The sequence below is a fragment of the Aptenodytes patagonicus genome, chromosome 2, assembly GCF_965638725.1.
Source record: "Aptenodytes patagonicus chromosome 2, bAptPat1.pri.cur, whole genome shotgun sequence".
In the NCBI taxonomy this organism is placed as follows: Eukaryota; Metazoa; Chordata; class Aves; order Sphenisciformes; family Spheniscidae; genus Aptenodytes; species Aptenodytes patagonicus.
Genome location: NC_134950.1, coordinates 36,533,680 through 36,557,766, shown reverse-complemented (window position 1 = coordinate 36,557,766; position 24,087 = coordinate 36,533,680). Strand labels below are relative to the sequence as shown.

At 40.6% G+C, this 24,087-nt stretch overlaps 1 protein-coding gene across 1 annotated transcript in view; it reads left to right on the top strand.

Annotated features, from left to right (window-relative positions):
• Window positions 1-379: 379 nt before the first annotated feature.
• KCNB2 (potassium voltage-gated channel subfamily B member 2) overlaps window positions 380-24,087 on the top strand; it is a 190,759-nt gene continuing 167,051 nt past the window's right edge. Inside the window, exon 1 of the mRNA XM_076332189.1 lies at window positions 380-1,019. Coding sequence (XP_076188304.1) covers window positions 441-1,019 — 579 coding nt within the window. The 5' untranslated portion in view covers window positions 380-440. The remainder of the gene's footprint in view (window positions 1,020-24,087) is intronic.

The window sequence follows — 24,087 nt, the reverse complement described above, 5'->3', positions numbered from 1 at the left end:
TATTTGGCAAGTAATCAGATTAAGCTAACATGGCTGCATCAGAGACTGGTTTTAAAAAAACCCCGAACAACAGAAAAACAAGTCCTCTGTACAAACTGTCACAGCTGATTTTCATGAATGCACAAATTCCAGTGAATTTTTTCTTTTGCTTAAACATAGTGCTCTTCGCTGTTCCAGTGGTTCTGTATACTACCACAAAAGAGTCTCACTGTAGAGAGACCAAATTACCATCATTAAATTTTCATCTGCATATGAAAGCATGGAAGGAGAGAGACAGAGAGTGATTGGGGAATATATTGTACATTGCAATATTCTAATTTTTTGTCTTTTTTAGCTTCAGGGATGGAGCTGTCTATCTGAAGAGGACTCTGCCCAAATATTTGTATTCTCCAAGCTCATTCTGCTAAAGACTGTGGTGTTACAACTGCATCCTTTTCAGAATGGCTGAGAAGGCTCCACCAGGGATCAACAAAAAAACTTCAAGGTCTACCCTTTCTCTGCCTCCAGAACCAGTGGAGATCATTAGGAGCAAAGCCTGCTCGCGGAGAGTTAAAATAAATGTCGGTGGGCTCAACCATGAAGTGCTGTGGAGGACTTTGGACAGACTTCCAAGGACACGATTAGGAAAGCTCAGAGACTGCAATACTCATGAATCTCTGCTAGAAGTATGTGATGACTATAATCTAAATGAAAACGAATATTTTTTTGATCGACACCCAGGGGCTTTCACTTCCATTTTGAATTTCTACAGGACAGGGAAACTACATATGATGGAAGAAATGTGTGCTCTTTCTTTTGGCCAGGAGCTTGATTACTGGGGGATTGATGAGATATATTTAGAATCTTGCTGCCAGGCAAGATACCATCAAAAGAAAGAGCAGATGAATGAAGAGCTGAGGAGAGAGGCAGAGACAATGCGAGAGAGAGAAGGGGAAGAGTTTGATAATACCTGCTGCGCAGAGAAAAGGAAGAAGCTGTGGGACTTGCTGGAGAAACCCAACTCATCTGTGGCAGCAAAGGTAGGATAAACAGTGTGCTTAACGCAAAGACAGTAGAAAATGGTTTCATGACCCATGTACCTGACATGCATGAATCAACAACTTTCACTAAAATATTTAGAGAAAAGAAGAATCTAAAAATCTACGTATCATGAAGTGAATACACCCAAATCTGTCCTAAAACCCTCTGAAATCAGCAGAAGGAATCCTGTTGACTTCAGTTGATTTTAGGCAACTGCTACGCTTTACTTTTGTTGTATATAATGAGAAACATCTGTGTGATTTTTAATGGACTTCACATTAAACTCTTCGATGAAAGTACAGCCAGAGAAGACTACCTACTTTTTTTGTTAGAAAAGCATTTGGTTATGAGAAACATATGTTTCAGTATTGCTACTTGTCCTATTACAGGCATTGCATAGGTGTGGTATCAGTGTCTCATAAGGTGTGCTGGGTAGGTTATCAAAGAATAGCGTCAAGAGCCACTGTCTGGCGTGGTTTTACATTGGGCAAGGATTGCAGTATGTTTTCCCTTATACTACATTTTTGTGATCAAGAATTTGAGTGTTCGGTATAAAAGTATTCCAATATTAAAGCATATATACACACATACATATATATTTGTATGTATGCATGTATATAAACAAGTATATATTATATACATACCTACATATGTATATATGTAAAATTTGTATATATTCAGGCAGAAATGAGGAAGCATTCAGTTGAAGCCTTGATCCAGTACTGCTGTCTTCTAACAGGCAAACTAGCAAAAGTCTCACTGATACAGTGGAAAAGTTTACCCTTGTTAGGGAAGCGGGACTGCACACACAGATGTTGGTACTGCTATTTAAAAGAAAGATTTTCTTGCTTCTTGAGGAACTTCAGTGTTCTATTTGTGATGTGAGGTACTATTTAATGTGAGGAAAATTGTGGAAGCTTGTCTCCAGTTTGAACCACTCAGAGCGAAAATGTTCAGTGTTTAGATGTTCATGTTAAGCTTAACTGTGGCTTTATTTTCTTTTGTTGTTGATTTGTTACTGGATGCAACGCCGTTGGACTAAGGTAAGTATTAAAATATGATGGTGGAATGGACAAAAACCAGACTCCTGGCAAAGATTTTTCTTGCAATAGCAACTTCTCACTATTGAGGTGCAATACACAATTTTTTTTATTTTAATTTTTCATTGTGGGCTGCCTAACTGTTTAAGCAAGGACTTACTTTTGTAAAAGAATTATTTATCGTGCCAGAATATAAGGTTCATAACTAGAATAAAAGCTTATAAAAGAAAAAAGAAGGTATTCAGAATATTTTAGAAAATGATATGAATACATTTTCTGCTTCTGAGATACATATTCTGGGCCATATGTTCCTCTCCAGGAGAAGGAGCAGAGGGGAAGCAGATGCGCTTAAATTGTGCCAGAAAGGGTTCAGGGAGGCCGTGTTACACACCGCGATCCCCTGGTACAAGCTAGCATCCATCAGCCCCCCCCAGCACTTTTGTGACACAGCCACTACACAGCCTGCAGGAGTCAGGGACCAGCTTCTCAGTCCTGCACGGCTTGAAACATCGCTGATGTGGTCTGTAACACACCTCTCCTCCTCCCGGACGCAGGCCGGAGCAGCTCTTCCTGGAGCCACGTGGCTGGGACACGCTGCGCATGAGCTGGGAGATGGTCCGGCCATAGGCACTGCCTCAGTTGCATCCCACACCGTACCCGGCAGGCTGATTTGAGGGGAGAGAAAACCCATGTGTGTGTTTGTGTAATCTTTTCTCATTTTCTTTTTTAACATACAGAAGAAGACTATTGCCTACAGGGCTTGAGACTCATGCTTAATTAGCGTTTTCCTAAGACTAGGTAGGAGTCAACACAGTAAGACGGACCAGATGAATAGGGTGAAACTAAAATACTGATTCTTAGGTTCTTTGCCTATGACTGATTAGGATTTGATCATTCTTTTGCTTGGTGGATGTAGGAAATATAGGACGGTTAAACTTGCATGAGTGCTTGCCATTGACCCAACTCTTTTCATGACTTAGCAGTGCCCTGTCATGGATTTTCTTGAAAGGAGTAAGGCCAACTCTGAGCTTTTAAGAAAATCCCCCTTTGGCCACCCAGGCCAGATTTCTCCTCAGGTTTTGCAAATGAAAGTGGCCATTTCTTTAATTATTTTTTACCTTTTTATTTCCCTTTTCCCTCATCTCCTGGTTTGACTGAATGTTATAGTTCTATGCTTTCTTGCTACAGGGAGTTTCACATTGCATTTGTATACACGTTGCAATAGTTTTCATTATTTCAATTGCCTTCTGTCTAAATTAATGCCATTTGATGTGATTTCTGTGATTCTAGCAGCTGGAAGTCACCGTATTACATGTACTCGGTTTCTCTTTCTAGCGACCCTCAGTCTGTAAATATATATATGAGCCAAAATTATAGTCAGATACACCCATGGCATCTCCAAGACAGCTGTAGAAACTTGGCTGAATGACATGAAGGAGAGCAAAAACTGCTACAGCACATTCAGACTTGGGGAACATAAGCAAACAAGCAGAGTTGTATGTAGAACAAGATACGCTGGAATCAGTTGGATGTACTTCCAAACAGTCTGGAGCCATCAGAGACTGTGTTAGGCTCTGTGGCAAGGTTTTATCTGAATGTTTGGATAACATCACTTTCGGATTTCTCGTCTTTTGTTCCGTTATGGGCTAAGTTGCTAGTTTGTCCTGAAACAAGAGGCAGAACCATCTTCTTTCCTCTGTAGGAGTAGAAAGGATGGTGGGATTTTGAGAATGGAAAGTTGGGAACCAGATGAGGAAATATTACCGTGAAGCCTCGAATTCAAATGTTTGCTCCCTTTCAAACTTCTATCGAAAGAGATTAAACCATGTCAATGTGCATAGCTATCCTACAGATGCCTTTTCAATCATTCAGATCCTGCGTAGCACCCAAGCAGTTGACAGAACAGCTTGCTTTTTAATCCCTTTCACATAAAAGATTAGGAATGAGAGATAAACACTCAGGTGTGATTTTGGTATGTGGCTGTGTCTTGCCACTTCTTGATTCTGCTAAGGTCCCTTCTAGGTCTCATCCAAAGCTTACTGAATTATGGGGGAGTCCCACTTTGGGTTAAGCATCTCAGGACAAATCCTGCTCCTTTCGAGGTAAACGACAGCGTGCCATTGACTTCACTTACAGCAAGGTGAGACACAACAAGGTGACAGTGTATGAAGAGTGGTACTTTACAGGTTCTGTGACAATAAATAAGAGAGAGCAAGAAGTATGTGTGGCAAGAAATTAAAACTATGGTTAGCTAGTAAGAAAGAAATACTATAGGTCAAGTACTGTTGCACAATACAGGCACACTTTGCTATGTGAGTTTTTTTAATTTTAGTAAATGCAGGCATGCACCTCATCTTAGTCACCAATGAGTATCTTCTAGGCACAGCAGTTCTTGCTTAGTCCTCACCTCAGCAAAGCTCTCTGTGAATTCAGTAGAGATTTTAACTGAGGAATACAGGATTTGCCTCCATTTTCCCATGTTCTCATTCATAAGCTTTTTAAGTAGAATTAAGACAAAGACTTCCAGAAGTTCGGCCATTTCAGACATGCACAGTGATATGAAATGAGAAGCAGTGCCAGGAATTAGGAAGAATGGTAATTTTGTGTGTTCTACATCCCAGAGAAGTCCCAAAGTCTGGTCCCCAAGCCACAGAGTTTCGCAGGAGTCTGGCATTATTTGATTCCAGAGTAACATCTGAGTTTTAAGACCAGGCATTTAATTATACTTATTGTGTAACCAGTATTTTGTGAAAAGTCCATTTGAAAAAAGTTATTTTACCAATGCATAGTGAAGCAAAACCAAAACCTAGTTTGAAACTTTATGGCAAAGAGGTCTGAAACAGAATAGACCTTCTCCAGAGTGGGGTCATGGTACATCCATTTTTCTCATGAAAAGTCTTGTCTTTCACCTTGGAGTTTTTGGCTGGGAAGTAAAAAAAGTCATAATTTGGTCTTCTAATTACGGTTTCTGGACCTATAACAGCTTCCTTAGAGCAGTAGCAACTCTGTCCAACAGTAGTATGAAAGTATACCATCAGTAGTATGAAAGTCCTCAACAGATACCAGAATGAGCATTGATTTCAGTGGATGTGAATTGACTACAGCTGGACATCATAGGTGCTTACAGTTCAGCACCTTGCTGAACTGGGATATTAAGGATGAACCTAGCTGAGCTGATGCCTTTTTAACTACGTCTATGTTATCTTGTTCTGTGCAGTACGCTTAAAATCAGAGGAGCCTTACTTTGGAACGACTGTGAATCAAACCAACCCATAAATTTAATGTTTCTTTCAAAGTGTTAATGCAGGAGCTCTTCCTTTCATTCTTGTTTATAGAATGTTTATAGCCTGGTTCTTTTCTCACACTTGTTTTATATTGATGAAACTCATTTGGACTAAATCCTAAATAAATAGGGAATGTTTCTAGTGCAGATGATCTACTATAAATAGAGAGTGAATGAGGTCAGAAATAAGTGGAAAATCTAGGAGCAATGGAGAGCCTATGTCTGCCCAAAGATACTGACTCAATCGCCTTTCATCTACAAGAGTATTTTAAGTACCTTACAGTAATGTTATCAATAAATATCACTCAGATTTTCCATTTGGTATTTTATATCACAGGTTGGCCCTCTGGATACGAATAGAGAGTAATTGCTTGGGATTGATTCTACAGGTCTTTCTTGTGCAAGTCATTATTTCTCACATAAATATTTCCTTAAAGCTCAGCGTGACTATTAACTGATCAGGTATAAAAGGTAGTATAAATAAGTTAAGTCATTAAAAACATTACTAGTCAGTCACACGCTGTCCTTGATTTTTCGCATAACCCCTGTTGATGTACATACACAGAAGGGTAAAATATTGGCCTTTGTGGCTCTGCAGCATGGGGTTTACCTTCTTTAAAGTGATGTGAAACCTGATGAGGTTGAAAGTGTTCTCTGTTAAGTCTGTTTGTCTCACTGCATGGCTCATTTATCTTTATTGTATTTTGTTGATTTCTTTTTTCTTGGGCTTTGTTTTCTGGTTGTTTTTTTTTTTTTCTTTGCATTACTGATTGTAACATGAGTATTCCTCCTTTGTGAAAAGCACGGTAATTTATCAGCTAACTAGTGGATTGTGGATTACAGAAGGTATAATTATCCCAAGCCTGACTGGAAATCATGAGGAGTTTGTGTGCTGCATTCAGTAACTGATCCCCTAGGTGAAAAAATTCCTCTGGGAAAAAAAAAAAAAGCATGAAAGAGGAGATTCAGGCCACTGATATTTATTTAGCTACCAGGTGCATTATGGCTAGGCTTGCTACAGTGACTTGCCAAGAGAGGACACACCTATTATACGTTAGGGGCCTGATTCTTATTTTCCGTAAGTCTGTTTTATATGTAATTCACGCTGACTCTCATGACTATTTAGACTTTGTAGAGCAGCTTAAGAGTGGTCTTGGGGTAAGTACAAATTAGCAGTCATTATCCATGACTTCAGAACAGAGGTGAGTGTGATGTAAGACATTTCAGTATTCCTTTGCAAGTCCTTGTAAATTATCTCCGCCTGTCACACAGTGTTCATTCAGGGGCGAATCCTAATTAATGGTACACTACTTATTCTTTTGGGGTTGAAGGTCACATCATATATGCTCAGAGGACTTTTAGCTGGTTGGTTGTATTGCAAAGAAGAGCTATCACACATAAGAAAGGTGTCTGTCAACAGCTGAATGTTTGCACTAAGAATATTAAAGTGTTCAAGTGAAAGAAATACTTTTTCTTATGTTTACATCCTTTGTTATGTTGTATGAACAAAACACTTTTCTTGCTTATGTCCTCTTCTCAGTTTCGGTTTACATGTTCTGTGTTATCCTGATTTTGTTAACGTTTCTCCCTACAAAAGCTTATATTCTCTGTGCTTTCCCATCTAACTGTAGACCAAGGATGAAGGTGACAGAGAGTTAAGACTGTCTCTTTTTTAAAGTGTGAGGAATGGCTTTTGTACTATGTTAATTCCCACAAGTTTTTGTATTGTATATAGTATACCTCAGAGCATAATAACATTCATTGAAGGTAAGTGGTGTTTTCTAGCTGATGTGCGAGTTGAACTTCTGTTTGACCTCTGGTTTCAACTTATTTGGGGGGGGAATCCTCTTATGAGCCTTTATCTGAATGCACTACCAGGAATGTTACAGTTTGCATTGTCACTCCCAATAGTTTAAAGACAAATGGCTGCTGAAACTAAGTTATGGTAAAGCACAGAGGATGGTCACTGGTAATAAATATTTATCTTCATCTCACTATCGTTTCTGGCCAGGACACTTATTACCACTCTTTGCTTTTAAGGTGAAGTTATTTTTTGTGCCAAATGATAAAAGTCAGTCAATGTGACTGTAAGACAAAGAGATTATATTTGATTCTAGTAATTCATATTTAATAACTAAAGTGTTTTAATGTCTTGAAAGATAAGTGAATATATTGTTTTTTCAATAGATATTACATCAAGGACCACAGTAGACTGGCAGTAGTTAATTGATTTTGTTTTAAGAGCTTGTGTATGCTCACTGCTGAGTTGGTCATTAAAAGATTATTTACCTTCTTTATACTTCTTATATGAAGTATCATGTAACCCATGATTCAGCATTTTTGGTCAGCCTAAGTATCATGGGAATAGAGCTACCATCTGATCTGTCTTGCTCCGGAGGTGTTTAATACCTGTTACACACAGGTTCCCTCCAGCCCTGAGATCTTATCTGTGGTGTGCTGAAAGGTCTTGCTGTAAACTCATTAAAAGAACTTACTAAAAAGTACTATTGGAATAAAATGAGTAAAACGTCCTTTGAACTGACCTGTTTATTGTTGACACTTAACTCCCAGTAAATCAGATGCTTAAATTTTGGAAGCAGTGCCAGGGGCGAAGATGCGGTGAGTCATACTCAGAGAGTCTATCGCTGGCTTCAAGCACTGGCGCCAGGGAATATCCCCATTCATTGTATGAACAGAGGGAAGGGATGTTTCCTTCCTGGAGCTATGAGAAGGGGCTTCACTGGCTCTGGTTTCATGGATACATTAAGGAAAATTAAAGAGGATTCATGATGAGTCTTGTTAAAGGGGGAAAAAAAGGCAAGAATAATTATTTTAAAAATTGGGGAAATCCATTCTCTGTATTTGGAAATAAGATCTAATAGGTAACGTTTTGCACACGACTAGAGTGTGCCTGTACTTGTGAAACCATTCACAGAATCACACAGTAGCTCTTGCACAGAGAAGCGTGCTAGGATTTAGAATATATGAGATTACAGTGAATTACCAGCAGGTACAATCTGCATGAGAACAGCTATCCTGTGCCGTAATGGATAGAGAGCATTATTCCAATTTACCCCAGCCCCATGTGTCCTTCTTAAGTTAGGAGAGCAATTTAACTCTACGATGACTGCTTTTTTTACCACTGCTCATAGCCTTTTTTTTATAGCTGTTGCCATAAATTGAGTAGAGACCAGCAGCAATTGCATATACCTTTTAAAATATGTACTGCAGTATTTCTGGTTAGGATGGTAATGTTTTGTGCATTACGGCATGCTCCTCAGTAACATCAGAGGCATCTCGCGAGCTGGATTTTCAGCTGTGACATGTCACTTAAGCTGTGTCATGCCTGAGTGGACAGACCAGGGTGTTGTGCCTTTCCCTTCACCCAGAGGCAGATCATATCTCCTAAAAATGTTGCATTTCCGTTTGGTGTTTTCATAAGCAGCTGCCAGTGCATTGTCTTCTCTCACATAAGATATTTGGAAACAATCAGATGTCAGGGAGCTACACTAATAAATTAAATGATGTGAAGGTGATGTTGTTTGAAGGATTATCCAGACCAAATCTGTTGGAAACAAAGGGCTGCACTTACTGTCTGGATGAACAGGCTCCATCTTGCTTTTTTAAAGCCGAGAACATAAGAAATCTATGTGATAACCTGCAAACTGGCCTTTCTGTTTGAGTCTCCGATTTTGTTGCAGGATGTAGAAGAGCAAAAAACTGCTCCCAACTGACCAGGAAGCCAAAGAGATTTCCGCATGTTACTTATTTCAGAAAAAAAACATGGTATTTATCATGACATATGGCAGACTCATGAGTTTTCTATTTGATGAAGATATGTGAATATTGGACGCATAGCACTGAACCCTAGGTCCTTTGAGGGAATATTGAGAACAAGCATGTGACACTGGCACAGCTGTTTCAAAGTGACTTTGAGATCAAAAAAGTATTCTAGTAAAATCTTTTTATGAAGCCACCACAATCTGCTCTTTACATGCCTTGGTAACTCTCTCTTTGGGGAGGCATGCAATAAGGGCAGGTTTTCAGGTGGGATAAGTAAGTGTATTTCCATTTAAGTGTATTTGATTTGCACCGGTTGGGACCCAGACAAGAGCCCTACATTTGAAGTTGTGTGGTTAAGTGTACAGTATCCTTTCCATGTGAATGTTATGGCATTATGAGTGAGTGAATACCTGTACTCCACATACCATACCTGAGACAGGCCTTCTAGTGTTTTTGAGCAACAGTGGAAAGGGGCAAGTTGTCTTTGAAAAGCACACTTAGACACTGTAACCATTAAGTCTACATATTAACGAACAAGCCCTTATTTCCAAAAAGTGTATTTGGTGGTGTTGGAGCATATCCTATGTGTAAGTATATATAATATTGACAAATGAGCCTTTTTTTTAACTCATAATATTGCACAATGAGAAGATGTGTGAGGTGGTGGAGGCAATGAGACCAGTAGTTTTCTCTCGGTTCTTAAGCTCCTACAAACTGCCTGAATCATATTTGCTGAATTTTCAAGTCATCTTGTAGCTACTTATTATGAATATTCATACAGGATTTCTTCTACAATGTAGGGGAAGGCAGGAGACAGAACACGGGATGCAAACCTGGTCTGTGGAAATTTTTATCTGAATGACAAGGTGAACTCCTGAGCTTGGGCAAGTCTTACCTGATCTTTGAGGCTCAGGTTCATTCCTCATTGAGAACCTTTTATGCCTGCTGCTTGTGGGAAATGCTATTGTGTTCCCCTAAGCTCCTGCCTAAAAACTGGCACTTCATTGGACTAATAAAAAAACCTTCTAGGATTATCTAAGCTTTTCTGTTCTAGCCTCTAAAAGCCAAGTTAAATAAAAGTCCAACAGGAGCAAAGTTCTTCACAAAACAGCTCTTAAAGGGAGATGTTCTTTTTGCCAAGGGCATAATAAGCTTCACTGCAGAAGGCACTTTTGTTATCTCGAGTTGAGTGTCTTCACTCATCTTTCATTGGGTCACTCCTGATGCAACCGCAAGGGTTAGACATTGCTTTAAATAGCTCAGGTATGGCACATGCCAGAACTATTCCAAGGACAGCCAAGTTGCAGTGACAGTTTCGGGTGTCCCTGGCCACTTACAGAATGCCCCATTGGAAGGGGTGGCTGCTGGCATGCTTTGGGACAGTCCAGCTTGCCTTGATTTAATGTATTGTTAGAGATGGTATTTTTGGTGAACTCCTGAGATGGTTCCGTTTTTTGTACTTCTTCAGTCAGTCAGGTTTCTGTGACAGACAACAATGGCATCAAGTTTTGTTTACAAATTCACGTTCACGTAGGTTTTTTCCCCAAGCACTGTAATCTCCTTTTGGATTGCTTACTGAAGGCTCCTCAGGTGACCTGTCTTTTCTGCTTTACTGAAACATCTACCATTGTGTTTGGCTTTGCGGGAGGTTTTTCTGGAGAACAGTGGATATTGATAAATTAAAGTAGTTAAGGTAGTTCTTTTGCAGACTGCAGGAGATCATCTAAAAGTGTTACAGGCTTGTTCTGAGAAGAACTGTGAACTCATTTCCATTTCTGTTATTTTCACAAAGCCTTTATACTTTCCTATATTATCTTTTAAACATTTTGATATAAATTCTTTTGTGAAGTTAAATGCCATTTGAAAAAACTGCTCCAAAAGTATCTTGGTCTGTGGTCTATGTATGTATGCAAATACATTTTGTGAGATTATAGCACAGGAAAACTTGGCTAATGCCCCTGAATTCTGTTGAAACACTGGCATTGACTTCAAAGCGCTTTAGACCATTCCTACCAGTATTCAGCACAAAAAGGCAAAACACCTAATATGAAAAGAGAACACAGGTATATGGTCAGTCCTGTTTGACTGAACCCTACAGCCTTTTTTAGAATTCAAGCAGGAGGGACAAATGACTTAGACATTATTTAGAGCTGAGGCTGTAAGTTCGAGCTGTATCTGATCAGAAGTCTGTTCTGTACTTAGCAGCCCTTCAGACCAGCATGGTACAGTTTAGTCTCTTTACTGGCAATACATAAGGTAATTGCAGGAATTGCAAGCACTTGCAATACCGTGGCAGGAATTATAACTAGCCACTTCTGTATCTCCAACTCAGATAGCTGGAAACCCACTTAAAGCTCTAGGGATGGGTAGGCCATGCTCATGAATCCAAAATGAGGACCAAAAGCCTGGAGTCATTCTGAGATGCTTCTACTGTTTTCCCCTGTGTCCTGGCAGAACACTTAATAACCCTTCACACTGAGCACAGGTGGCTTCTCATGTCTTTCCTTTGACCCATGACCTCCATGTGGTCAGTATTTTTTTTTCATCTTATGATTCAAGATTTTCTATGTCATTTTACAGTCTGTTACCTAACTGCAGGTCTGTGCAGTGTAATTTGCTGTGTTTGGTGGTGTTTAGCTGAGGTCAGGAGGGTGGCATCAGGTCCATGAGAGAGCTGGTTCCTCAGGAGGTAAGCCATGAGGTTGAAGGTCCTGTGGATCACCCTGATGAGCAACTTGTGTGTTGGGAAGAAAGAGGATGCTTCTCCAGACAGGATTAGAAACCTAGAGTGGTGTTCTGTTACTTTAATAAATGATACATGAAGGCTTGAACTTGTTGACAGAAGTATGGTGTGGTTTCATGCTAGAGTGAAGTTCATTATGAAAGACATTATAATCTGAGAAAAGTCCCAGTTATTTTTGACAAGAAATAGAATAAGAAATCCCTACACTTCTACTGTTTATTCTGTCAAAGGTCAATAAATGATATGGGAAACAAAGCTGAACAGAGCTGACCAATTGTTTTAGAAGGTATACAAGCTAAATCTTGTGAACTGAATGCTAAGTAATAGTTTCTCTGGGTCTTTAAAATGTTTTTTTAAGTTGACTTAAAAGTGGATTTTTCAAATAGTAAAACAAAGGGAAAAGAAACTTTGTAAGTTGATTTATAAGGCCACTGGAGTGGCCTGTTAGGAAATTGCAGGGAGAGAGGTGTAAATGCTTGCCGTTTCTCTTCGTGTGTCAGTTAATAGGCATAGTTGTTAGGGGATGGATTAGATGCAGTTATTGGTGAAAAAGTCTCCCTGTCCCCCTAGCTGAATATTAGGACATCCTAGTGAGCACTCAGAAATGAAACATTTTCACCACAAATATTTTCACTCCACCAACTCTGGTAGTGGATGTGTGTCCTGGTCCCATTTTAGCCTTATGCACTGAGTTTCCTGCTTCTCCTCATGACTGTATTTTCATAAGAGGAGGTGGGTGCACCATGAAAAATGAACTGAGAAATCTCCCCCAGAGAAGAAAACAAAGATGTGAAGTTCTGAAAACCCAGTAGATAAGAACAAATGAATGAACAAAAGAAAGAGAGAAAGAGAGAGAGAAAGAGAGAAAGAGAGAAAGAAAGAAAGAGAGAAAGAGAGAAAGAAAGAGAGAAAGAGAGGAAGAAAGAAAGAAAGAAAGAAAGAAAGAAAGAAAGAAAGAAAGAAAGAAAGAAAGAAAGAAAGAAAGAAAAAGAAAGAAAGAAAGAAGATACTTTTAATAGAAAACAACTTGTTTAGCTAAAAAAATATCCATAGCAAATTTCAACCAGCCCGAAGTCTGCTTCAATGGTCAAATAATTCACATTTGTTATGGTTCTGTTTGGCCATTTTTAAGTGGGAAAATTCAGCCCAGTATCACAGACATAGAGATAGGGGCAATTTCTTAATTGCTAGTGGCATTTAGTTTCTTATGGTAAATTTTGTATTTTATAAGTACTTTTGCTAGCCGACATTTGACCCTCGGGTCAATCCTTATACATGCTTCAGTGAATCTGATACTAATGTATTGTAATCCAAATTTTAGGTTGATATATTCTGCTGCCCGATGGTGAGGTTGGTGTGCATGGATTTCATTCTAAACTACATGTGGAAAATTAACCCAAGATGCTGTAGCTGCTGCAGTAACAGTGAAATGGTGAATAATTCCTCTTAGCTTTTCAGTAGTTTCTTCAGTCTGTTGAATTCAGGAAGAATCAATGCAGTTTGTTACGTACTCGTATGTGTAGTTTTTGATGAAATAAGTATGTTGAAGAGAGAGGTTTTTAACTAGAGTAGCTAACCGGAGATGCCAGATCTTGGACTGAAGGCTAATCTGCTTGATGAGTGTATTATAGAGAGAATAGATGAGGGTTAGATGTGCTCTTTAGGAAGCATTCTTAGTACTTGTTAACACCAGCGGTGATGGAATGGCGGGACAAGTCTTATTACAATATTGTGTCGCTGATGTTAGTAATGCCTGTATGGAGAATAAACTCTTCTGAAATACTTCTCTTTTCTTTTCTGAAAGCAAACGAATTTCCTTTGAAGAGAGCTGGTGTGTCTAACTCACAGGTGTCCTTCCCTCTCAGACTGATTTCTGTCATTTGAAAATAAATTTTTTAGTTTAGGGGGTATGAAATTGAAAGCATAAGCCTAATCTTGGAAATATCCATTATTGCACTGAATCCCTAATAACGTGTCTGATACCTTTCAGCAAAACCGCATTCACATTAATGTAACTTCAGCATTTATAACTCCAGCATCATCTGTTTTCTTCCTAATTTGATTAAAAACAAAACCCAACCCTTACCTAAGGCTGCGTTCCTGAGAAGGAGGCTGTGTGTGACAGAGAAGTGGTTAACAGAGCGCAGTTGCTAGCAGGGTTTTATTGCTGCCAATCTTTCACTGAGGCGTCCTCCCCCAGGGCTTCTCTGGAAAGGCACGGTGCAGCTGCGAAGGGCACTGTGCAGGCACAGATGTCTTCTGCTTGTGAAGTCAGGCTGAAAGTCGGCATGCAAGCTGCGGGAGAGCCCGTGTCAGTCACTGCGAACAGGAGGCACAACTGTTTGTGCCTTTGCCCCCTCGCTTTTTAAAGGGAAGATGGGAAGAAAACCTTCAAAAGCTCTGAACCTTTCCTCATTTTCCAGTTATGTGAAAAGGAGTGTTATCCTTCAGGAACTAGGCTGAACTCAAGAGTGGTCCTGTCAGGAGGAGCAGTGCTTCAAAGGCATACGCTAACCCGGGGGTCCCTGTGGCAGATTAGTTTGCCTACAGGAGTACACATGGTAATCGTTCCTTGTTCTAACTGGGTGACGATGGATGGAAGCAGTTCTCTCCCGCACTTCCTCCACTGCTCTGTCATAGGCAAATAGCACTTACGGGCACAGAAGTGACACTGAACCTGCATAGAGGTACAGGAGTAAAACTCAAAAGAAGAATGGATGTTTTTAACTGGATTTCCCCTTTTCATTTCCTATGCCTGTATAAATACAGTTTTCTTTTCCCTATTATTCATGCATGAAGAAGTCAATTAGAAAGGAGTCAAGCAAAAACCCACAGTGCTGTCTTTCTGTTTTCTTAAGGTCTATATAGAATAAACTCACACTATTTTTACTATACTTGCTAAAATGTTTATTTTTTAATATTACCGTAACTGTTGTTTTAAAACTTCTCTAAAGTGAAACCTCCCCTCCAGAGGGATGTTCACCTAAGTCTTCTGAGGTGTTATAGCAGAAAGGCAAACACCCATTGGTTCTGGTGTGCGCTGCCGTAACATTGATCTAGCGTGTAAGAAAAAAAGAAGATACATTATTCAGTGGATGAAAAACCCTGATAAATTTATACAATGATGTCAAATACTTTGGCATTCATTGTTTGGTGAGTTGTCACAGATAAGGTAGATTTCCTAGGCTTAAGGGTGCTATTTTGAAACACAGTTGCTGTTAAGGGAGATTTACAGTACTCTAAAAGGATGGGAGTGAGATAGATCAAAATGAAGGCACAAAACACGGAGCCAGGTTGCGTCTGAACAGCAAAAGTAGTCTTTTCTTCCCCTTCCACGCAAAATCTGTAGTCACAGTTGTGCCAGTGAATGTTTTTTCTTTTGCACAGTAGTATGTATCTCCAGTATAGTCCTTTGACCATAGGAAACCCTCCAGGCTAACAGGCTTGGTGATGTTGAGAGCTCAGCCTCTGCACAGCAGCTGGTGTTGCATGGAGCCTCACCACAGAAAGGCACTGGGCAAGTTGAGGGTTGTACATGATGGCTTGCTTCTGGGGCAGCTAAGCTGCAGCCCATTTTGGAGACAAGCTGCCCTGGGGACGGAGCCGGGTGTCGGTGCTCTGGCTGGCTTGTCTTGTGTCAAAGGAAGGAAACGTGTATCAGCAGCAAGATGCATGTTGGTTGGAATAACACATGCAATTTAGATAACTGTGTTTGCATCCTGTATAAGTAACCTAATATTTGAGCTGTAGAGCTGACATTATTTCGTATGATAAGGGTTCAAGAAAAACAGAACAGGCAGTCTAAGTCACCAGATAATTTCCCTAAGGCTAGAAGAGATCAGCAGAAAAGAAGACCAAGGACAAGGTAGGGAGTAAGAGAAAAATAGTCACCAAGTATCTAAATGTGCTGAAGTCCTCATGCATATTAGGGTTTTGACACCTAACAGCCATGGCAATATTACTCAATTCTTCTTAAAAATGCTTAGCTCGATATCTCATGTAACTGTTTTTATTGTCAGACCTTTTGGTCAAAAAGAGAAGGTAGTGGCCATATGATTTCATATGAAGGTTCTTCAGTTTGCCATGTCTTAATTTGTAGCACAGAACTTCAGCATAGTGACAGCCATCTACTGAAAGAGGAGGTCTGACGACTAACCTGCTTGTGAGTGAGAGTATTCCTTCTGTGAAAGCAAAGCAGTGTTTTCTCCAACTGTGTAGGACAGAATTTTAAACTAAGCAGGGGACCACTGAAGTTCCCTCATGTTTACTGACAGCTCGTGCGGACGTGTTAGGCATGTGCATATAAAAGTTACTGTGCAAAGTGAGGTGCTTTGCAGCTGTGCTAGGTCACATAAACATGTCACCACACCAGCCCAAAATCAAGGTACCCCAGAGAGGGGTATACGTTGTGCTTGAGAAAAATTTAATATGATATTGTCAGCTTTTTTGTTGTGTAAATCACTCCTAGTAAAGATTTAGCGTCACAAACTCACCTCTGGGGTGAAAACACATCTATTAAAGAAAGCATGAACATTTTATAGTATTTGGGGAGTAAAGTTAATGAGCCTTGCTTACAAATTAAATTCAGACAAGTAGAGGTATGTTCTCATCTGTCCCTAATGTCATTGTTTTAGTACTGAGTGCCTTGTAATATTGAGTGATTTGAGATTTACAGTCATTTGACAGAGCAGAGAAGCCCTGTTGTACCAATGTGGACCTGAGGTACACTGGAGCTACTTTAAGGTCACACAGAAAGTCCATGACAAAGCAGGAAGCTGGATCCAAATCTTTCATGTCCTACACAGCCCCCTACATCTGGTCCATCTTTTCTTTCTGTGGAAATCTGGTCTTACATATTTTAGACTTAAGGCAGGCAGAGTTTATCCTCCCTTACCATTACTAATTAAATAATGTTATCATTTAATAATGCTGGCAGAGATTTTCAAGCTTACAAGCCTAAGGGACTCAGATGTCTTGTTTCTATTCCTTTTAATGGGAAATAAGCTATTTTAGCCAATATATTGTGCGTATATCTGTGTAACGGTGTACATGTCAGTTGATCCCAGAGTCTTTTGATATGTTTAGTTCAGTGCTATTGTTTAAAAGAAAATGTATAGATTACACTATACTTAGGAATTTAACTGCTACTTATCATAGTAACCATTTGCCTTTGATCAGATTTCTACAGCATAGCTTGAAAAGTAAATTAATATTTAATTTGAAGTCAATAAAAAAGACTTTGTGGGTGGGAAAACAAAAAGAAATGCTAAGAGCAGAGATCAAAGAGTAAGAAAGTCTTCAGATGCATCCAGATTTTGCTTTAGATATTTATCCATAATCATTGATTCTTAATTCTGTCCTGGTCTTTTGACTTGAAAATTCCTTTTCTTCGGTAAGTTGATGTGAAGCATCTCCTCTGAGATGCTGCAACCTGCCTACTCTTCCAGTATACTTTGGACAAGCTGAATTTATAATCGGTGCAGTAAGCTTCCTCCGGATTCTGAAATGGGTTGCAGGGCAAAAATTCCTAAGCTAATTCCATGTGGTCTACCCCAGGACTGGCAGCTGGATTGCTACATCACCCTTTGGTGCTACCCTCATATTAATTCACCTTGGTAAGAGGCAAGGCTCATTAATTTGGATGCAGGGCCATGCTGACAGCCTCAGTGTTGCTGTGCATTGCAGACGGACTAGCATGCTCAGTGATACTCGATTTCAGCACGAAGTTCCATCGTATCAGATCTGCGTCTTCCAAATATTTTGTTTAACATGTTGTAAAAGAGAATCATAGAATCATAGAATCATAGAATCATCGAGGTTGGAAAAGACCTCTAAGATCATCGAGTCCAACCGTCGACCCAACACCACCATGTCCACTAAACCATGTCCCTAAGTGCCTCATCTACTCGTCTTTTAAATACCTCCAGGGATGGGGACTCAACCACTTCCCTGGGCAGCCTCTTCCAATGTTTAACCACTCTTTCAGTAAAGAAATTTTTCCTCACGTCCAATCTAAACCTCCCCTGGCGCAACTTGAGGCCATTTCCTCTCGTCCTATCACTGGTTACTTGGGAGAAGAGACCAACACCCACCTCGCTACAACCTCCTTTCAGGTAGTTGTAGAGAGCGATGAGGTCTCCCCTCAGCCTCCTTTTCTCCAGGCTAAACAGTCCCAGGTCCCTCAGCCGCTCCTCACAAGACTTGTTCTCCAGACCCCTCACCAGCCTTGTTGCCCTTCTCTGGACACGCTCCAGCACCTCAACGTCCTTCTTGTAGTGAGGGGCCCAAAACTGAACACAGTATTCGAGGTGCGGCCTCACCAGTGCCGAGTACAGGGGCACCATCACTTCCCTACTCCTGCTGGCCACACTATTTCTGATACAGGCCAGGATGCCATTGGCCTTCTTGGCCGCCTGGGCACACTGCCGCCTCATGTTCAGCCGGCTGTCGACCAGCACCCCCAGGTCCTTTTCCAACAGGCAGCTTTCCAGCCACTCTTCCCCAAGCCTGTAGCGCTGCATGGGGTTGTTGTGGCCGAAGTGCAGGACCCGGCACTTGGCCTTGTTGAACCTCATACAATTGGCCTCAGCCCATCGATCCAGCCTGTCCAGGTCCCTCTGCAGAGCCTTCCTACCCTCGAGCAGATCAACACTCCCGCCCAACTTGGTGTCGCCTGCAAACTTACTGAGGGTGAAGAAACAAAGTTTACTGCAGTTGGACAAGGGAAGGGCTAAGGCTATTGCATATTGAGTCAAGACAACTATTTTGACATTCAGAACAGTAAATAATTTGTCAGACCTATCCTGCAACTGCTGCCTGGACAGGACATTTGTTTCCTTTCCACTGTGACTCATGGTCACAATTAATCTTCATTACAGTAGTACTGCAGCAGCCAGTAGAGAATCACTGTGTATGCCACACCGATATCAGCTCGTAGGCTGAGTAGGTGGTGGGCAGGAGGGAGGAAAAACACATGGGTGCAGCAAATGGAGCTGAGCAGGGACGTGGTTACAGTAGTCAGTGCTGTTAGAACACGCCAGGTGGACTTCTGGAGGTTCAATAACGCCTGCCTTTTTCTTAGATGATATGTATAAATCTTCTGTGAATGGAGTTAACTTTCCTTAGTTTTCTCTTCACCTTGTTCCAATTTCTCACTCTTGCATGGCTCAGAAAAAGGCTGAGCTGGGCATTCTGAAAAACAGAATTGATGCAGTAGGTAAGCTTGGATAAAGTCTTCACCTAACATTGCAGTTAGACATTTCTCTGTATCACAAACAAGTGAACTGAAGACGTTATAGAAATCTTTTTCAAACAAAATGTAGGGAAAATACGGCAGGTGAAGAAGCACACAAAATCAGGGTGATCATCCACTAGAGAGAAAGTAAAAAAAAAAAGCTCTCTCCTTAATTAAAAATGGGAAAAGGTCAATAAAAAAACAGTGCTGGCGAAGTCCTGATTAAGCCAGATATGTAAAACCAGACAGATTATTAAGGTGCTATGTAAATCATATAACTCTAAAAAAATAAGGCAAATGAAGTGAAATGCCTAGTTTTATTTGAGGATATTAGCCAAATAAGTGTTTCAGAGCCTTGATGGAAGGAAACCCATCAACCCGTAATATCAATCTACAAAGTATGTATGAATGGCAGAGTAAGTCCCACCACTGGAGGAAAGCTCTTATACATTAGGAGTGAAGAGTTCACACTATCAGGAGGAACCCAGAATCCCAGATATAAACAGAAAGAATGAAATCCTACAGCTGTACTACCTGCTGCTTCGTCTGGGTGAGGACAGGGATTGTGAAAAGCTGAAGGAAACCAAAGAGGCTGTAAAGGCAAAAAACACGTGATAAGGTGTGATATAAAGAGCAGATGTTTAGACCCCATAAATGTATGTTTCAATATATGACCATAGAAAAGCTATTAAAAATGAGCATATTGTTTGGAAATTTGTCATCATTTAAAAAATCAAAAATAAAAAGGACCCACTATGGAAATACTTAATTTCAAAATAAAAGATTCCACAAAGCTGAGGAAATTTGCTGGAATCAACTTTAAAGGAGCAAATACGGTATGGAAAAAAAAACCCAAACCAAAACTGGTGCAATTACATTAGCACTTACTAAAAAAAATTAATCCTACAAGCTGGCATGGTAAAACAGCTAATCAAAGAGTTTTATTGCAAATAAATAAGCCTTCAGAAAGTGGAACTCATGTCCAAACAAGGAAAACAGCATAAGCACACGGAAAGATCCCTCGAGTGCTGATACAGGCAGCGAGACAGGTTTAACCTCCAGCTCTTGAAGTCCCCAGCCATGGGTTGTTGAGGTTGGGAGTACATACCAAGGAAAATCTCCCCCTGAGCTCTTCCCTTTTATACTCCTTCCCTGGCACTGGGCACTTTCAGGTGTGTGATAAAGAGCTAGGTGAGCCATTGCTCTGACCCAGCATGGATATTTTCGGGTATGTTCGTATGGGAATGCTCATCCTCTTCACGTACCACTGCCGCAGTGTGCTAGGAGTTTTCTGAGCGAGAGGGCATTGCTGAGTGCATTTTGGATATTTCAAGGTCAAATGGCTCCTGAGCTGAGTTTTGTGTTTGTTTGCTTGTTTCTGGCTAACAGTGCTATTTCGGTTGCTTGAGTTTATTTAGTCATTCTGTGTCCTTGTGCTGTTCCTACCCAAACATTTGATCAAACAAGGTGTGACTGTAGGGGCTTTTTGTCACCTGAAGGGGAAGCAGTTACCCTGCGCAGCTCAGAGGTGAAGTTAATTAGCAGAAACGTAGTTATAAAAAGACACCCAAGGGAAATGTGAAGGAAAATGCACCGTCCCCCCCCAAATCACAGCAGCTCCCCTTGTTACGAGGCCAGTGACAAAGCACAGCTGGGACCCGTTTCCAGCAACGCGGAAAACAGTGCTGCACTGCTCCCTGACAGCTGGTTAGCATCTCTGCAACATCATTGGATATACACAAGATACTGTTGTTTTTCTTTGGTAAAACCAGGTTTTGATCTTTTGAGTCTGTTGTGTGTGTGGGGGGGTTGGGTTTTGGGGGGGGGGGTGTTTGTGGCTTGAAAGTATTTAGCTACTAGGCTTTCTCAGGGTCATAAAATGTTTGTAAAGGAGAATGTTTTTTCTTTTGAATGCTAGTGTCAATCATTGAGAAATAGCAAAGAAATGAGCCCTCATTAATCATAAAAGTCCTTGTGGAAAGCAAATATTGAGCAGGCGCATGTTAGAAATTGTCTTATGTCAGGTCTGCTTGCAGGCAAGGCTGATGTGGAAGCCTTCCTCATCGTACTGTGCAGTAATGCTCGCTCTGTCCTACGGATGCTGATTTCATTAGGGGTTAGCTAAAAACCAAGATTCATTTGGAAGGCAATTACCCCTTTGCCTCCATCCCTGCAGTTTCTCAGACAGATGTGTGACTGGATAAAAGTTGACAACCATAGAGAACGAGTTCAAGACTAGACAGAATATTACAGTCCAGCAATTTCCCCCCTCACTCCCTGTATCAGGAGGTAAGCCCCGCATTTTTCAAAATGTTTTCATCAATAAAATTTGTATTTTTTTGTACTGGATTTAGAATAGAATAAATCGGGTAAGTAGAAATATGGCAACGCTTGAAATACCATAAGTGGAGCTCGTATTTTTTTGTATCTGGACTCTTGCTTTTCAAATTCTCTTTCTTGCCACTGATTTCATAAAAATTCTATTCCAGGAGTCTAGAGATACTGAAATATGGCAGTTGTTACAGGACTTCATTATATACTCAGCTAGGGAAGCAAAGGCAGTATGTGATTAGGAAGTCTGCTAAAGGAAAATAATCTCTCAGTTGTTTGTCCTTTAGGATCAAATGTCTTTGGAGCAAATTTTAGTCCCTGTGTAGAGATTTTTAGAAGGGTTAGTAAGGGAATATTTATTACCCAGTAGACTTAAGTATTTTAGTGCAATGAAATGAAACAGAAGTCAAGGTATCAATCTAAAACATAAAAGAACAAGTTTTTTTTCTATAACTTAAAATGTTTAAGAAATGTCACTTGACATAATATGTGGTGGTTTGGTTTCTCTGACAATAGGAAATAAGTTGATCTGTGTGAGGGAAAATGACATGGTGTCTGGCTCTTTAGTCTAACAACTTGTGCAAATAAAAGGGGAATCAAAAGAACATTTCACGTGTCGGCAGGTCATGTGATAGGGAGTAATCCCATTCACCAATATTTTACAATCTCACAATGCCTAAAGACATTGTATAAAACCAGAAAAACCCTCAATGAGATCTTATATATAATTTCAGGAGACAAAAGAGCTATAGAAGGCATGAGAGGTTTCCTACAGCGAGCCCAGAAGCAAAGCGGTAACACGGTCTCAGTTCTGCAGTGGTGCTGCTGGGGTGGGTGACCTGACCAACACCCTGAGCAGCCTCTCACCGGTGGCCCCCAGAGCCCCAGCCCAGGAGAGAAGCCACAGCCCTGCCCTGACATGAGCTGTGTGTTCCCATCAGGTCCAGCTTTGAAACCATGAGTTCTGTCTTTTTATACATATGTTTATATATGTTTGTGCTTGTATGTATGTATATGTATAGATTCAGATACAATCCTTGTCAGCAGTTTTCAGCACTTATCTTATGGAGAGGAAGGGAAAACATAAGCAGTTCCTTCAGAAGTGTTTTTGACATAAATCCCAGGGTGTCCCACTTTGTAATATTTTTTCCTTAAGTGCTTGGTAGATGAACTCCTGTTACTCCAGCTTTTTCAGTTGCTGCTGAAATAGCAGTCTGTGGAAGGAGTGTTTCTTCCAAGGTTTGTTTTTTGACTTACAAAAAATTGTAAAGAGTGGAAGAGGAAGAGGTGGACCATGTAAACTCACTCTGAACTGTTTTACATTAATTGAATTTTACTTAGGTGTCTAAATCATTTAGGTACTGAGCTTTAATTTTGAGGCATTCCGTGTATTTTTGAAAATGTTGGCTTGGTTAGATTACTCAGCAACATTGCTAAATACAAAATCTGCAGCAACTTTAAGACTGAATTCAGACCTCCTTTATGTCAGCAGGAGTCCTGTTACTTGGAGCTGAACTGGCTCTCCAGACGCAGTCCCACTGCAGGAGAGCTAAGGATTCATCCCTTCTGCCTCCAGCACCCAAACCGAGGTGCCTGAGTGAGGAGTCTGGTCGTGTCCAGCTCCATCCATAGCCAGGGAAAACAGGAGCTCAGCGGGGCTGAGCACAGCCTTAGGTAACGTGTCCTTCTCCACTGACTGCAGAAGGAGCTCAAGGCTCTGGTAGGTGCCTTGGTTCTGCACTATGGACGTTGGGCAGAGCCCCTGCATGGCACGGATAAGGATTTGCCAAGTTGTCTTCCAGTACTGCATCACCAAATGCAGCTCTCGGAGGCTTGACAGCAGCATGCCTGACTTCACCAGAGGTAGGAGAAAGGGAAAACAAAGCAGGTTTTGGTGTCCTGCTCCACATTCACCGTATTAGTTCAAGAGACCTCTCAATTTTCTCATCCTGTGAGGCAGCAAGGTCAGTTATCTGCATAGCTTCTCCTGTCCTCCTCTGTTTGGATGGACGCTGCAGCTTTTCCAAAATACTGATAGGAAAGGGCTGGATTTGGCACAAGGCTTTGAGGATTCTTTGCAAAGAGCATCTTCAACTTGTGCTGAAATAAATGGGAGTTAGTTAATTTTTTCTCAGTGGATATCCATCATCTAATGGGCTACAATATCTTACTTAACTGCACTGCAGCAAACAAAGTGTGTTCCACAGAAACTTAGCCAGGTATTGGAAGACAGCAAAAGAGATATTTATGATTTGGGTTTTTTTTTAATTTTAAACTGTCCTTAGCTTCTGAAGAAAAAGTTTGCAGCTAGTCACACAAAGGCATGCTCCTTCCCGAGAGTTGCTCCATTGCATTATACCAACAAAGCAATAAATTTGGTGACGTGCATACAACATACCACTTCTTAGAAAATGTCGTAGTCGGGTCTTCTTGAAACCACGACAGTTAACATTAAAATTCATGTTCACGTTGTCTACAGAATAAATAGGGAATACCTTGTTCTTTTCATCACATTATGTTACTTGTGGATTATATTTTGTACATATTGTTTGATCTGAACTTAAGCATGTACCTAACTGCAAGTCATCTCTTAAAATGCAGCATTTGAGTACAATGATTGGTTTGGTGAAAGAGAGATGAGATACAGCACTTT